Raw genomic sequence first — 16,129 nt, forward strand, 5'->3', positions numbered from 1 at the left:
TGTGTGTGTGTGTGTGTGTGTGTGTGTGTGTGTGTTCACATAGAGCAGCATGTATGTGTTCCCAGCAAACATCCAGGCAGTTGGGGTTTAAGATGCTGTACGCTGACAGAGGCTCGTCACACAACATGAATCATTTAGTCACCACAGCAGAGCTGGAAATGTCACGTCTCATCAGTGTTCCTCATGCCTCAGTGCCCCTGCACCATTTACATCTCTGGCATGAGAGTTAAAGGCAGGACTTGATTAAAGAGAGAAGCTGAGATTTTAAATGCAAACAAACATTTATTGCATTGGGAAGCAGTGGTGTACATATTCCCCACAAAATCATTTGCAGTACTGTAGCACTTAATGAGAGTCTGTTGTGCAGTTGTCCGAGCAGAACGTCTCCACTCTCCTTAAAACAAAGTGTGCATTTCAGATTCTTGATGGGTTTATTTGCTCATCATTCTTCCCATTTCTGTCTCCTTCCAAATCCGATCTTTCCAAGGAATGGGATGCTACTTCCTCACAGTGGAAAATGCTGACTTGACCTTCCTTGGCAGCCAGTTAGGCAATCCAATAACAACAGGAGAAACTGTACAAGGAACATGTCCAAAAGTAAGCCAAGCTATCTGCTATTGTCTTCATCTTTCTGATACAAAACTATATTTTCGTGTTTTTGCTACAGTTTTTAAAACAGTTTAAAAAACAAAAAGCAACATCGAGTACATCATTCCTTATTGTAAACCACAATCAACACTAACAGTAAATAGTACTTTGTCATAATCTTTATTACAAGATATTAGGCCACTGTACAAATCAGTGTGAATCGTACAGTACAACGCAGAATTAAGACTGTTTCTCGAGGTTTGTCATTCAAAGCTGTATACGAGGTGCTTCAAGAATACACGAGAGTTTCAGAATTTCTGCCATGCATGCATGATTTCATATTCGCCATGCATGAGTTGGTATTTCAGTGTTTTAAGAAAGAGCCCTAAAAAATGGCAAACCAATAAAACGACTGAACTGAATGATTAAATGTATAAAGCACAAAAAAGAACAAGTAGTGTGGTACAGCATATCCCTCATGAGATTTGGCACACACAATAATGCACAATGCAATATAAATAGTTTTATCAATAGGGTGTGTACAGTCAAGTTACAGTATCAACCAATCCAGGTGAAAGCCTGGGAAGCTTAAAAACAGGTGGGAGGTACACTGTATATAAATGACTCCTTAGCTGCAAAGTATGGTAACAAAAAACACTCAGGCAACATCGAGAATTGTTAAGTGAACAAAAATATCACTCTCACTTGCTCAAAGTTTTCTCAACATACAAAAAAAAAAGAAAACGCTCCCTCTGGTCTTAAGTCACAGCAAAAGACATATTCCAAAGGACCAATAATAAATAAAGTCTTTAACACAGAACAAAGCAGTTCACCAATTCCCACTTTGTGCAAGAAAATATGGGCTACCCTTTCCATATTTACAAACTCTGTTATTCATTTGCCCTCGATCAAAATGAAGAGCAGAAAGAATGGTTGATAAGACTGATAAGATATAGGAGAAGTGTGTGCTTTAGTTTTTATATTAGATTTACTTCTGTATCCTGTCCCTGATTTCTGCATTTCGACAGCGTCGCCTTCGTCGCCCCCCCTTGTTGTCTTCTCCCATATTTGGATTTATGGCGAAACCCTGTAATCGAGGGTGTGTATGTTTGTGCGTGTGGCTCTGAGTGCATACGTGCATGAGTGTGTGTGTGTGTGTGTGTGTGTGTGTGTGTGTGTGTGTGTGTGTGTGTGTGTGTGTGTGTGTGTGTGTGTGTGTTGGGGGGGTCCACCTGGGGGTCTCCTTTGCTGCCATCTCCCACCCCTGCCAGTGTGTGTCATCCAAACGGTCATGACTGACTGGGAGAGGAGGGTGTGGAAGTGCTGCTTGCTGCCACATGAGAGAAAGTGCTTATATACAGTGTCTTTGGATTAAAACTGGTAAATATCGCCATAAAAAATTTCAAGAGTGTCTTTTGGGGGGTAGTGAGCCTAGCGCTCTAAGCCTCTGCCGGGGTCTTCTCTGTTCCATTTTTCTGTTCGTTGTCGCCATTCTCATCCTCGATCACAACTGTGGATGACAGGGGGAGAGAGTTAATGAGGGGGGCTCATCTTGGTGTGGCGTCTTGAAAATTCACCGACTGACAGAAGGGCATAAAAGCCCACAATCATTAGAGCTGACATGCATGAGCAGAAGTGATGTGCATATGGATTAGAAAGTGAACGCATGCAAGAAGACAAAGATAACCCCGAGTGTGACTGCCTGCATCACATGCACATTTTTGGACTGTGCATGTGTGAATATGTGCGTGTCTTTGCTGTGCACCTACAGGTGCAGCACTTACATATCTGCCCATTTGCCATGTTGGTCCATGTTGTGTCTGTGCACTACTGTACATGTAACTGTATCTGTCTGTCTGTCTGTACATGTATGTGCTACTATAAGTGTGCCTCAAATTTCAAGGGCTATCTCATGGGATTCATTAGGAATGCAGGACACACAATGGAAAACACACAACCAAGCTGGATTTATCATGCAGTTACAAAAATCTGAATTTCACAGCATTTAAACCTCAATCATACCATCCATTCAAGGGAACATTCAGCATAACTCTGCTGAGCATCGTTCAGAAGGCATTTAACAGCACTGCGCATCCAAGTTGTGTTGCAGTGAGAATAGAATATTTAAAAACTAAGACATTGCATTGCATGCAAACAAGACTTTCTCTCTGATCTTTTACTGTAATGAAGATCATGCCAAGGCACCTGTGTTGCCGATCTGGCTCCACAGGGAAACATCCTCTATCATGGTACACTACAACCAATGTGCGCATTCACCACAATCACCGTACAGGCGAAAACGCCTTAATTATACAATTACCCCGTTTGCTCCTGCCTATTTGTCCGAGTTTCGGAGGACGTTTATTCTGTGAGCCACTGAAGAAGTTGTTGGTGTCTTGAAGACGACAGGTGAAGGAAAGGTGTCCCTCGTCGCCCTCATTTCCATAATGACTCATTTTTTCTTCGTTGAAAGGCAGCACTTCCGACATCTCCAAATGCGTCTTTATCACCAAGGCGCACAAACTGAAATGTATAGCTCGTCGCCAAGCTTGAACCCGGTCGTCTGTAATAAACAAAAGGGGAAAAAATGTGCGATCAGCTGGCACGACCTAGCCCTTTCTGTTTACCCCGAAGACACGTGTCTGTCTTCGTAGGTACGCAACAGAAATAACAGTAAATCAAAATGTCCTCAGTTTCCCCGCTCGTTGAGCTTCGGCAACATCGTTCAAGAATTCCAGAGGTTTTTTCTCTGCGCGTATTGCTTTGGAAATGGAGGCGCACGCACAATAGAGCCGTGAAGCGCCCGCTGGTTTCGAGCGGCTGAACCCGTCGCACGGAAAATCTGAGGAAGAAATGCAAATTGAGGAGCGATGCAAAACACGGATCCCGGGGAGACCTGGCGAGGGAGCTGTACGGGGGTTTTCTGGTGCAGCCCAGAGAAGCGTCCAGTTGGAGTCGTGGCGTGCCAATTCTCCACTCTCCGGGATCTAGATGCAATCAAACAAATGGCGATTTCAAATTCGAAGATTGGTGCGTAAATGTGAACCGATTCTTTGAAACGCGTCGTTTTCGCGCCACCACTCGACCAGTCAGAGATATGAAATCCTCAAGCCCCTTGTACAATTTCACAAATTTTGCGATGCTTTTGCCGTGATGTGGGCTTGGAAGGGGAACATCCACCGAGTCAGAGCTCACCATAGGATGGCAGCATTTTCATAGGCTGACATGTTGACTTTTGGCCCCGTGGCGCACTTTCAGTCCCATGCTGAGGCCCTGAGCTGTTTGCACATGATTTCATTGGAATTTCTTGAGAACTGCATTTGAAAGCCAATGGGTCCAGTGAATGGATATATAAATACGTGCTTTTCCAATGATATATGTTCCAGAGTTGAGGAAGTTCCAGCTTTATCTCATCAAATTAGACTACAGATTAACTTAAATATCAAAAAGAGGCTTGTAAAATATGATAAAAAAAAAAAAACACGCTAAAAGATATTATACATGTGACCTCCCTCAGATTATTGATATATATTGATAATACATTGATAATGTCTCATGTTACCCATAATGTCATCATGAAAGGATCCAGTATGCAAACATTTCGGTCTTCTGGTAGCACAGATTGTGAAGTTTCAAGATCAGAAGATGGTAAGAAAACTGTCCTGTTTAAACTTTCCCTCGGGGATGAGAAGTGCTTACCATCCACTGCTGCCTGCTGTTTACATTAATCTGTCTTCTGTAGGAACAGCACAAAGGATTGTCTTACAAAACAGATATGAGCATTGCGCAACAGACAGGTATTCAGTCTTAACACAGACTTTTAAAAGAGGAACTTAATCAAATATCTTTACACAAAGAAGGAAATGAAAGATGACATCTGAGCCTGCAGCGCAGCTAACTTTAATGTGCCGTCAACCATTCACAGTGCAGATGCTGTCATGGCACACCAAGGTCTGCTCCCTTTGGACTTGCAGTGGCTGTGATTTTATCACAGGATCCACCTTTCAAATCAGATCATTTCATCAACAGCTCTAAATTTTTTCACGATATCTGGTTATCTTGGTGTCTGAATTGGTCGTTTTAGGCTCCCAGTCAATTAAGATAAGCAGTAATTGGTAACTTTTGCACAGCAGCCTCATTCACAAGTTGTTAGATAATGTTACTGGATCTTTGATAATGTTAAAAGCAAAAACCTAAGGTAACAATAGCACAACTGGAGAAGAGTCACGGAAGCTGTGAACTGACCCAGTAATGTCACTGATATTGAAAAGGAAACCTAGCTAAAGATTGCCAAAATCAACCAATGTTAGGTTAACCTTCTGGTTATATTAGACCAAGCAGCATGGTAACAATAAACCCCTTAGAGTGCTGAATGTTCAAGGTAGGTTTTGTTGCTTATAAATTGAGCTTTTTATCTGTAAGAGCAAGTGTTTGTTATTCTGTTCTCATCTAGTCAAGCTTCAGATTAAGCTGCTGTGTTAATGAACAAAAGAGGACTTTGCTGTATGTGGTTTGAAGTTCTGGCAAACATGGTTTCAGATCCTAAATATTTCTGCATAGCATTTATGTGAAATAATTTCTGTTGCCAGAAGGTCAAGAGGAAACTCCGAAATTAGGATGGCTGGTCACTCCCATAAAGACATCTTTGATTTTTCTCAGTCAAGTTTCAAAACGCTTCCACTTTTTCATACATTCCTTGGGTCTTCTGAGTTCTGTTGGCATGAGTCAGTTTCATGTATTATTAATATTATAACATAATATAATACACCACTAATACTGGTATTATTATTGGTATAATCTGATAAAAGCTTTAAAGTTTCTCTCAGGTCACTGATTAAACCCCAAAAAACAATCTTTGTGTATCAAAGATACATATTTAGAAGTTTTTTTTAATTTTTGCCCTAAAATGACTGATGTAACTCAGTGAAGTCCCTGCTTGTCTCTCCTCTCATCACTCCCCACTTGCTGCAGCTCAAGCACACCAGCTCACCTTTGACCTTGATCATCTCTAAAACTACTCTGCACTGCACAATGGCAAATTGCAATATTGAAGTAATTCAACCACACGTGTACAAACTGGAAACCAATTTTGAAGAAGAATAATGACAAAAAGTCCCAACCTGTAAGTTTATGGAACTGGTTTCGTAGATTTGTGATGTATTAAACACCAAAAATCTGAATTCATATTTTTGAGAGTGCCAAGGGTACATTGCTGTTTCAAGATGAAAATGCTCAGTCATGGTGTGGACTGCTTATTTCTCTCACAATGTGTTTTCCAACATACAAATTTTTTTAAAAACAAGGTAAAAAGAAAAAACAGATCTTTAAAATGAAATTTTGGTGTCAGCCCAAAAGGAATATTGACAGGCAGATAACACCTACAAGCTAAAAGTCTACAAGCTTGTATGAAAATGTTACAAAAATATGGCACCATCTACGATTTAGTTGTTTGACCTGAATGTAAATGTGTACATTTCAAAAGCGTTTTAGTATGTTTGCACCTGCCTGTGGTCTGTCACGATAACAGCTGATACAATGATACATCATTTCACTACAGGAGAGACTTGATGTTCTCCTAAATTAGGTGTAAAAAATATCCACATGTATCTGGAATTGGCCAAGGTGAGTTGGCTGATAATTTTCTCCCTCAGGCCTGTCTGGGTGTGGTTTGATCAGGTTTGGGTGACAGTGGCGTCTCAAAATAATGCAAATGACTTCATGAGCTGGTTCAAATGTTGGTAAACCCTGATATGTTGGTCTGTAAGTTAGCAGCATCCACTTTCTTTGCACGTGAGCCCTTCTGATGTTGCCTGAAAATCTTGTGGGCGCACATGATGGCGCTGCTAAAAGTGAGAGACTAATTGGAATAAAAAAGGTTTGAGCTAATTTAGGATAAATAAGACCAGAAATTATTCTAAATGTTTATCAATAATCACTGACACAATAAAAAACCTTCTCTAAACTGCAATATTTATTTCCATAAAAGGATAATTACATGTACAGCAGCACAAAAGGGCAAACTGCAGTGAATCCCATAATTATAGTAGCTGACAAAGTCCAGTTTTCACCCCTAGATACTTTCAGAATATGAGCTGCGTTATCATTATATTGCTATTCAGATATTATCAGTATAATCAGAGCAATGTTTCAGAGGTATCACCTCTGATGCACGGCAGTTGAAACATTGTCAAGGGAATGATTTTTTTCAGGAACAATTGGCTACTTTCAGCATCATGATCGTCATCAGTATTTGGAACAGCGTAGGAATGACCCGTAGATGGTTTGATCTATCCATCGACGGAATTTGGACACAGCTGTGTAGACTCCAGGAAACTTAGCATCCCCGCAGCCGTTGCCCCAGGAGACCACGCCATAGACTCGTCCCCCACACACCAGCGGCCCGCCAGAGTCTCCCTGCAAAGGACAGAACCACACCCTCTTCTCAGTTACCATGTCACAAAGAGGCTCACGGAAAAGCTTTAAGTTTCACGTAATGTTGCTGTAAAGCTGCTTTAATGTCTCTGACTGCTGTCACAGGATACACTAAATTATACAAAGAGTCTGAACAGCAGGGTCTCAGAGGCAACTATTTCAGGAAGCATTCAGTATTTCTTGATGCCTCAGTCATGTAACATTAGTTGTGTGTTGTATAAAAGCTATAAACATCGAAGAATATTACTGTCAAAGCCCAACAACACCCGGTTGTCAGAATTGAACAATATAAAGACACTGAGTCCTCACAGAATAAGTATATTGTTACATATAGTTCCTTACAAAAAATCACTCTTGAAATCTATGTTTTCGTATACAGAACATGCCTGTTAGATTTACGATGTGAAATGCAGTTATGTAATAAACCACAAGGTTTTGTGTGGAAATAACACCAGGGGAACACTATTATTTTACATGTGAACTTGCTAACCCCTATAAAAGGCATAAACAAAATAGATGTCACAGTGTGCATGTTAACTATCTGAAATCACCAAATGTGTTTCATGTTTCATATGTGACAAACTCACATGTGACCTTTTCTTTTATAAGGCCTAGATTGTTATGGCATATTAGCAGAGGCCAACAGAGATGTAAGAAGGTCTGTATTCTCATTAGTGAAGGCCCAGTTTATTGTTGTTTTGTATTGTGAAATCTTAATCTCTCTGAATTGTTCATCTTAATCACTTGAAAACACACAGTTGCACACTGCAGCGTTAAATATAGCACTTTTTAATTAGTCATTCAGTTCTTTACTCAAGGCGAAATATAGCCTACTGGTATGTCACACATTGAATTTCATGTAATTTTCCCTCCTGCATCAAAGGCTGGGCAGAAACTCTTTCATGATACTAATAACCAAGTTGGTGTGTGCTGTGGTAGATGAGTTTACCTCAAAATTACAGCCAGGTTTTCAGTCCTGGTGCTATTTTAGGGTTGCTTTTCTATGTCCTCTACGACTATCATAACTAATATAATTCTTGAGGATGGACTTTGCCAGGTTTGCTTAATAAAAGCTTCCAGGAAAACCAACACTGACATGATTAACTGTATCCTCGCGCTGTCAGGGGGATGAGCTCCCCAAAACTAAGTTATTGTTTTGCTCTAATGTGAGATGATGAAGAGGGGATAGGCTTGTGCTATTTGGTATACACTGGGAACCAAGGCTGGTACCTTGGAGAATTTTTTTATATCAAAATGGATTTCATGTCTTTTCGAATATCAAATGAAAATGTTTGTCACTGGACAGCTGTTGCGTAACACCTGCTTACCTCGCAGCTGAAAGTTTTTGAGTTGCATGAACAAAGCTACATTTGTCTTCTGTACCTTGCACGCATCTTTTCCTCCAGCCCTGTAGCCGGCACAGATCATGTTTGCCGTGATGTTCCCATTGAAGGAGTCGCTGCTGTTGCACCTTGCACTTGAAACAATGGGCACTGTGACTGTCCTGAGCGTGACAGGAACCTGGCTTCCACCCGGACTACTGTACCCCCACCCAGACACCCGGCACAGATGGCCCTCGATCACACCGGTCCCCTGCCTGGGAAGAGGCACCAGCGACACGAATCTGTTCAGGACCATGGGGGCTCGCAACTGGACAGAAAATCAGAGAGCAGTTTCAACACTTGCATGGTGAATCATTAACAAAGTATACGACTGTCTTTTAAATTAGGAATGAATCAACAGAGAATGGTCTAATCTATTTTGAATCACTGTTTGGTTCTCCAGCCTTCAAACACTCCAATCAACTGAGTTTCTAGCAACAACAGGGAACTATTTTTAGCAAAAGATGCTACCTCGCCAGTACCAAACAGCAGACAGGCAAAGCTAGCAGTGGTAATATCATACTATTGTAAAACATTGATGAGGTTACTGCAGGATTACATCTCTGCAATGTTTCTGCTGTACCTTAATGAGCATGATGTCAGCGTTATTGGTGCTCCTGTTGTACAGTGGATGGGTGACCAGCCTGTGGGGTTTAGCATACTGCTCAGTACCCTCGAAGATATTTATTTTGTAGTCACCTGCCACTATCATCATCTGCTCTGCCCTAAAAGACAATGCATTTAAATTTTACATAATGTTCATCAACAAATAAAGCACAAATGGCAGATTTGATCATGACTGATGATTTCTGAAAGAGAACAGAGGATCTGCACAGGCCTCTTCATCAACACCGCAATATAGTGATGATTCTCATTTTACGTTTGAGAAAACAGTTTTTATGTAGTTTATTGAAAAAGTGAATGACACACGTGAGAAATTATGAGCAGTACACAAAGTCACAGAACACAGTGTGCACAAGAGATGACCGCGACCATCGTGAACTGTTCGTCGGCCAGGGAACAATGGCTCACTGTGAGCAGGCAGGGCTGGGACCTTACAACAGAAATATGGCCATTTTCGTGGTTCCAGACAAGATCACACTTCACTGTCTCTCTCTCTCTCACCCACACACACACTGATGGTGCGCCAAGGTCGGCTGACTCAACCGCATCTGTGTGCTGTTTGACTTCCAAAAGGCCCGTATGGAGGTTTACTTTGTGTCGCGATGAAGCGGCACCGTTTTTGACGCTACCTACCCGTAGCAGAATGAATGTTTGCTTTTAGGCATCTGGTGGGACCATCTGCTCACAATATATAAATCATGCCAAGTTAGCTTCTATACAGTGACTTGTAGTCCACTGAAAACTGTCAGAACAATGTCATTAAATGTGCAGGTGTTTCAGAAACAGTTTGATCCCTCCCAAGAGCAAAGTTAAGACAATAGTGTCAAGTCATATGTTAGACTGAAGATGAAGGCATTCAAGTAAACAGCTTTTTCTCGGTTGATGATAGTTTTTTATAGTTTATAATGCTAATATCTCTGTGAGGGCACAGCTGCGATTTGAGCTACTGTAGCTACATTGCACTGTTGAAAGTCTTGTACAAAGGCCGACACTGTGGTTACTTGGGATGAAAAAAAGAGAAAAAAAATGATTGGAACCAGGTGGAAAACAATTGCCACATTGTTAGCTTAAGTAATTGATCAGTAGATTAGTCTGTATAGCAAAGATGGAAATAGAGACTGGTATGACACCACAGAAGAGGAGGAGAAAGCCAGTTGATATGTGTGACCAGGGACAGGCTTATATCTACAGCCTACATACGCTGAGTCAGACTAACAAAAAATTGACATAACCACACCCACTGGTTGATGGACCACCATTGCATCTTGCTCTTAAACCAGATGTAATGAGCAAGGAGTGACTTGGACTGTAAATTCTTGAATGCTATAAATTTACAGTAGCAACCTGTCAATCACAAGTTATCCCTGCTGTAAAACATACTCTGCTTTATCATCTATTTTACTCTAAATGGTAAGATATATTACTAAATGAGCATCGTGCTGTATTGAAGAAGCCTTGAAACCATAGACAGAGTCCATAAACTCATTAGGAAAATGTTTACTGAGATAATAAATCAAGTGAGAAGTAGCATTGTTTTCTCATAGACTTTTATACATATGGGATTATTCTTGCAGCCTGAGGAGTCGCCTTGCTGGCCATTAGATAGAATGCAGGCATCAGGCATTTTTGCTTTGCCGTCCATATTTTATATTCAGTCAATGGTTGACACCTGCCCTGTTCTGCAGGTTGCAGCGAGAATTACTTGGATAAGTTAATAACTTTACCATTTTAATCTCCCAACTCCTCTCCCTCCACTTTTCTGATGATATGTGCATAAATGTGGATGTATCCTTTACAGATGTTATGTTGGGTGTAACTCATATTTCTGTCATCTCTTTGCTTATGTGTGGCTATGTGGAAACAAACTTGTTTTTAAGGGTTGAATCTAGAATGGTGCCCCACAGTTTCTGTAGCATTCACACCCACTTCACGCCATGACTGGAGGTGAGAAAATAAGCAGTACTTCTCTCTATAGCTCTCTTATTAAAAAAGTTACTTAACTATTTCTGTCACTTTCACCTTCCAGTGTTGTCGGACAATACATTGTACAAACCAGTTCTTTAGTAGCATAACCTAGGATATCGATTAACTGGTTTGCATGCTAACATTTACTAATTAGAGCAGAACAATCTAATATTAATGCCATCAGCTTTGCATGAATTCTGTCATCAACCAAATGCTGGACTAATAAAAATGTTGACATTGTCTGATAATTTCCCTAGGATTAGGTTTCACTACCTGCAGTACACAAAGGATTGAATGAGACTGTATTGCAATCCATGCAATAGATGTTGAAATAATTTCATTCAAAGCCAAAGGACTCAGCCTCATGGTGCCACTAAAGGAAAACACAAGTGGTCATAAAAAGCATTAGGATACACCTGGGCACCAAAAATGTCAATAATTCCAAAGACATTTCAGTCTGGACCAATGTGATGCACTGACTGACCAACCAAGACATGTGGATGTATCCTTATATAAAAGCTGAAATGTGAATAATGCATTTTAAAATGTTTCACCCAAAAACTGCAGCACAAAGGTCAAATCATCATTACTGTTGACAGCTGTTCAACACTCTTACCCGATGTTGCAGTGCGCTGCAGTCAGAACCCAGTACCTGTGAACTAGTGATCCACCACAGAAGTGTTGGCCGCTGGTGCTCTGCAGTGACACAATGTATTTGATGGAGTTTGGTGCAGCAGCGTGACCACCTACTATACGTCCCTGCATGAGCACATGGCCTGTATGGAAACACAAACACTGTTGTATGTGTGATATTTAATTTGTCTGTGAAGATTCGCAGGATATGAAGAAATTCTTTTTTCATCATCTCGTCAACTTCTTGAGCTCTGACTGACTAGTGAGAAGGAAATGACAGTTGTTTTAAGTCAGTGCTCATAAAGCTGGAGGACAGCAGACTTCAAAACTGTTTTCACCACAACAAACTTCTACTTTTGTAGAAAAAATATATCATGGTCATAAAAACGGAATTTCCATCATGCATTCGCCTGAACTGCTAATTACTCATCCTGCATGTATAGTAACAGCTCCCCAGATATGAATATCAGCCGCACTTATAAAACACTGAGAATCTTAACATAAAGACTGAGGCCCTCTAATCCTCCACTCCAACCTGATTCCCAAGCCATTGACCCAGCCTTGCAGTTAGTGGTTTTCTGTCACCTGGGAGGCCACTGCGTAATGAAGGTAATGCAATATAACCTGACCTTCAAGTGTCACCACCTCACTTTGGGCTCTGAAACATTAGAGTGGGGACTCTTCCTTCCTGCCTTATGCAACAACTCAGCTACTGTACACTGGCTTCGGGCTTCACAGTCGCAGATGTGGTGCAAATGGTGGGGACTAACACCTGCAAATACTTACCTGGAAATACATTTTAACTATGGATTAACACTGTTGAGAAGGAATCACAAACCCTAATGTTGAAGGTATAAATTGGAGGGCAACAATTTAAAGGAACAGTCCAACATTTTTTGTGGGGAACAACAGCAAACCAACATTGTAATGTTGCTTTGGTAAATATGAGGGCACAGAGAGCAGCTGGTTGGCTTAAACAGCACCTAGATGAGGAAACAAGGGAAGCAGGTAGAAACAATTCAGTTTATCTGGACTTATGATGATTTGCAAGACTGCCAGCAGAGACTCCAATTAGAAGCTTCTCTCCAATAAGGAATTATGAATTATGAGTGTCAGTAAAATGCAGAAATATTATTTTTTTGCTTTGTTTTTGCACAAATTAAAGATAATAAGATATAGCATGCTAAGTGACTTTCAGAGGTGTTGGAAATTAGGTGGGTTTTGTTACCTTTAAGCACAATCTGGCTAGCTGTTTCCCCATATTTTATTTTATTTTTTTATTTAGCCTTTATTTATACAGGTAATCTCATTGAGACACTGGGTCTCATTCTCAAGAGAGACCTGTCCTCAAATAACATAACAAGACAACATTGAGTCACTGACAAACAACACTAAGAGACCTGTACTAGACAATATAATAATACAATATAACATTGAGTTCCAGATAGACAGGTTCATGACAAAACACAACATAGACATCAAAATGGATGTGCAAAGCGCCAAGCAAAGAAGTTAAAACGTAACAACACTAAGAACAAGAAGAAGTCCTAAAAGATGATATTTCCATCGTGTTTAAAAGACAAAAGACAATAATTCCAGTCTTCACGCAAATCAGTCCTCTAATTAAAACATCAATAAATTCATTCAACAAAATGTCAAACTATACCTTTCAAAAATCTTCAAATTAAGAAATAGTGATGTTTAAATCAAAATATATGCTTGAGAAAAAGTTAACATCGAATGCTGAAAGTTGTTAACCAAAATCAAAGGACCAGAATCCAACAATTAAAAACTGGGTCAAGTGTCACATGTTTTGTTAGCAAAACTTAAAACAAATGTACTCACTGTGGACGGTCATGAGATCCAGGAGCACACAACATAAACACAAAAGCAGGTTCATCATAGCAGCCGTTATCTCACACCAGCAGCTGAACCACTGCAGCCAGAGCACCGGTTTCCTCTGCTCCTTACTGCCGGCCCAGCCTGGTCACTCATTCCTCTCTGGAAACAGTGGGAGTCGGTCACAGCAACATTTATCCTCAAGTTTCGTCTGGAAAAAAAGAAGTTCTTAATTTCATTGTTCATCGTGCAGCAGGGTCCAGCACTGTGGCATTGATTGAGAAGGAAAGAGAGCGGAGAGAGCGCAACAAAGTTCACATTGAGAAAGTATCTCCTGTTAGAACTCTTTCTTCCGACCCTGCTGACTTGTCGAAAGGCCTTACATTGTTGCCATGGCAACACGGGGTACTGTGCAGAGCAGGTTCATCTATACTGTATCAGCACGCTCCGTCTGTGTCATCATCCCAGCTTATCCCTGTTGAAATGTCTCAATGGCCTACTGTGTGTATGTTTGTGTGTGTTGCACAGCTTTGTTTTGCAGCTGTGGGGGGGGATTCACATCTGAGTCAAGGTAATACAGAAGTACTCTGTGCACAAGCGTTTCTCTGTATAAATATGAGTCATCAGTCATCACTGAATCCATGTCAGAAATGATAATAACACACTATTATCAGCCCTTTGAAGATGATTATGATAATCATCAGCAGCCTTCTGGCAAGTCAGCATCATCCACAGCATGACGGGAGAATCTCACCTGACCTCCTCTTGTCCCACATTTACAGAGTGCTGAATAATTGATGCTTCACCCAGCAGAATGGAAGAGTCGGCTTAGTGTGGCCTCCCGCTGTCAGGTGTTTCCTGGGCTGATACTAACCCTACATAGCCTACAGAAATGTCTTCTTCCATTTCAACAATATAGACAAGGAAAGGATGACTCAAACAGATATTTTGTTAATACTGCAAACATTTAACCAGATGATGGTCTTTACAATGGTAATATGAGGCCATTTTTAAAGAGTCAATTCAACTAAATGACAACAAACTCACTCACACACGTGGCATTTGGTCATGCAATGAAAGATGATGTTATTTGCACAGAATGTTTCTGCAGGATAAAATACAAATTCACTACATAGCATTGAAACATGACTTTAAAATCACAACTTTCTAGCCAATGCTGTTAGTCCCAATGGAAACTATAAATATCAAGGTGGATTATCCAAACTAATGGTAGCACATGTTGCTGGAAGCCTAAGATTCACATGATTACATTTGCATTTGAGTAGTTTTATTTACTTTATTTGGAACCTCTATTTTATTTATAACATCTGCATTGTGTGTCTGGTTCATGTCTTGCTTGTAGGTTAACTGGTATGTAAAATCATTAAAGAGATATAAAATGCAGTAAGCACATATTCACTTTCTTCAAGAGAGTTAGATGAGAAAACTGATACCACTCTCACATTCATCAGTTACCTCATGACTCCAGGGAGTCACTGTTCCCAAACGTTCTCCAGGAAGCCATAACTAGTCATTCTTATATTAACTTTTAATGAGATTTTGCTGACACGGTGCGAATATAGCTATTAAATCCATAGACAAATAGACATATTTGGGTTTTTTCTATCAACTCAATTGTCCTCATTGGGAAAACAAGTCTCTGTGTAGTGACACGTGCTGCTCTCAGACTCACCACTGAGATAACCGTGTTCTGTGCAAGACACCTGCCTCACTCTCTCTGTCCTACACACACACACACACACACACACACACACACACACACACACACACACACACACACACACACACACACACACACACACAAAGGCGTTCTGTTTGTCACATTAACTTTGCACCTGAGGGAGAGCGGAGCACGCTATCACCTTTCACCCTCACAGTTGGAATGACACCTTGGGGAGTGTGGACTTTATGGAGGCTATGACTTACAAACCAAACGCCCCCATGTGTGGGAACTCAGAAAGGAAAAAAACTGCTGGGAACCTAAATACAAATGACACCTGGGAAGATGAAAAAAGCTGGGAGGGGAGTGGAAGTGTACTGAAGACAGGAGTTAGACCACAGCGCATCCCTGCTGGATCAGACTTATCAACACAGAGCAGGCTTTGCACTAATTTAACACTGGTTTTCCCATTAAACACAACAGTTTTATGTTGACCATGAGTCTGCTTGAGGGAAAAACAGAAGTATAAGAGACACTCTGAGCCACTGTTGCTTTCTGCTCTCTGTTCTGACTCTGCTGGCTGCATCGTTTCTGACTGTACAAGTAAAAAAAATGAACGCTGTTATGTCCTGCAACATCTCAGGTTGGTGGTGTGCTAGAGGGCAAATATATATCAGACATCAAGCCTCAGACTCGTGCTTTTGTCCTGTCTCTGTAACATCACTGGATATACCAACAACATGTCTGTCAAGTATCGTTTCCACGGCTTGTTGGGTTTCATCTCCATCAGGATTCACTTTGTCTCCACTACTGGACAAAAGGCTGAAGTTGTGAGAACAAAGGCCCTAGAAAGAAAGGTGTAATAGAAGAGAAGGCTGGGTTTTTTTATGTACTAGGTCAGACTCTCCTTTCCATGTGAGAGAGACATTTAGACAAATGGGGGTTCATGGTAGGGAATAATAAGAGTGATAGGCATGGGTATGGT

At 40.8% G+C, this 16,129-nt stretch overlaps 2 protein-coding genes across 3 annotated transcripts; both read right to left on the bottom strand.

Moving 5' to 3' along the window:
* Positions 1-262: 262 nt before the first annotated feature.
* Positions 263-3,746, bottom strand: camk2n1 (calcium/calmodulin dependent protein kinase II inhibitor 1). The gene is made up of 2 exons (XM_023297999.3): positions 2,909-3,746; positions 263-2,098 (listed from the first exon to the last, which is right to left on the bottom strand). The coding sequence occupies exons 1-2, from the start codon at positions 3,075-3,077 to the stop codon at positions 2,028-2,030; spliced, it is 240 nt and encodes a 79-aa protein (XP_023153767.1). The 5' UTR covers positions 3,078-3,746; the 3' UTR covers positions 263-2,027.
* A 2,795-nt stretch (positions 3,747-6,541) lies between these two features.
* LOC111587877 (trypsin-like) lies at positions 6,542-13,821 on the bottom strand. Of its 2 annotated transcripts, none has more exons than XM_035942801.2 (5): positions 13,470-13,821; positions 11,608-11,767; positions 8,986-9,046; positions 8,404-8,670; positions 6,542-7,002 (listed from the first exon to the last, which is right to left on the bottom strand). In XM_035942801.2, the coding sequence occupies exons 1-5, from the start codon at positions 13,525-13,527 to the stop codon at positions 6,832-6,834; spliced, it is 717 nt and encodes a 238-aa protein (XP_035798694.2). In that variant the 5' UTR covers positions 13,528-13,821; the 3' UTR covers positions 6,542-6,831. The 2 variants fall into 2 exon arrangements, with proteins under 2 accessions (XP_035798694.2, XP_023153766.2); XM_023297998.3 differs by having other exon boundaries at positions 8,986-9,127; positions 13,470-13,818.
* Between the last annotated feature and the right edge of the window lie 2,308 nt (positions 13,822-16,129).

The sequence above is a fragment of the Amphiprion ocellaris genome, chromosome 5, assembly GCF_022539595.1.
Source record: "Amphiprion ocellaris isolate individual 3 ecotype Okinawa chromosome 5, ASM2253959v1, whole genome shotgun sequence".
Taxonomy (NCBI): domain Eukaryota; kingdom Metazoa; phylum Chordata; class Actinopteri; family Pomacentridae; genus Amphiprion; species Amphiprion ocellaris.

Coding starts and splice junctions, on each gene's coding strand:
- camk2n1 (XM_023297999.3), bottom strand. CDS start 3,077: ATGTCGGAAGTGCTGCCTTTCAACGAAGAAAAAATGAGTCATTATGGA. Junction 2,099..2,908: donor AATAGGCAGGAGCAAACGGG/GTAATTGTATAA, acceptor TGTCATCCACAG/TTGTGATCGAGGATGAGAAT.
- LOC111587877 (XM_023297998.3), bottom strand. CDS start 13,527: ATGATGAACCTGCTTTTGTGTTTATGTTGTGTGCTCCTGGATCTCATG. Junction 9,128..11,607: donor GCAGCGCACTGCAACATCGG/GTAAGAGTGTTG, acceptor ATTGTCTTTTAG/GGCAGAGCAGATGATGATAG. Junction 8,671..8,985: donor CTGACATCATGCTCATTAAG/GTACAGCAGAAA, acceptor TTTTCTGTCCAG/TTGCGAGCCCCCATGGTCCT.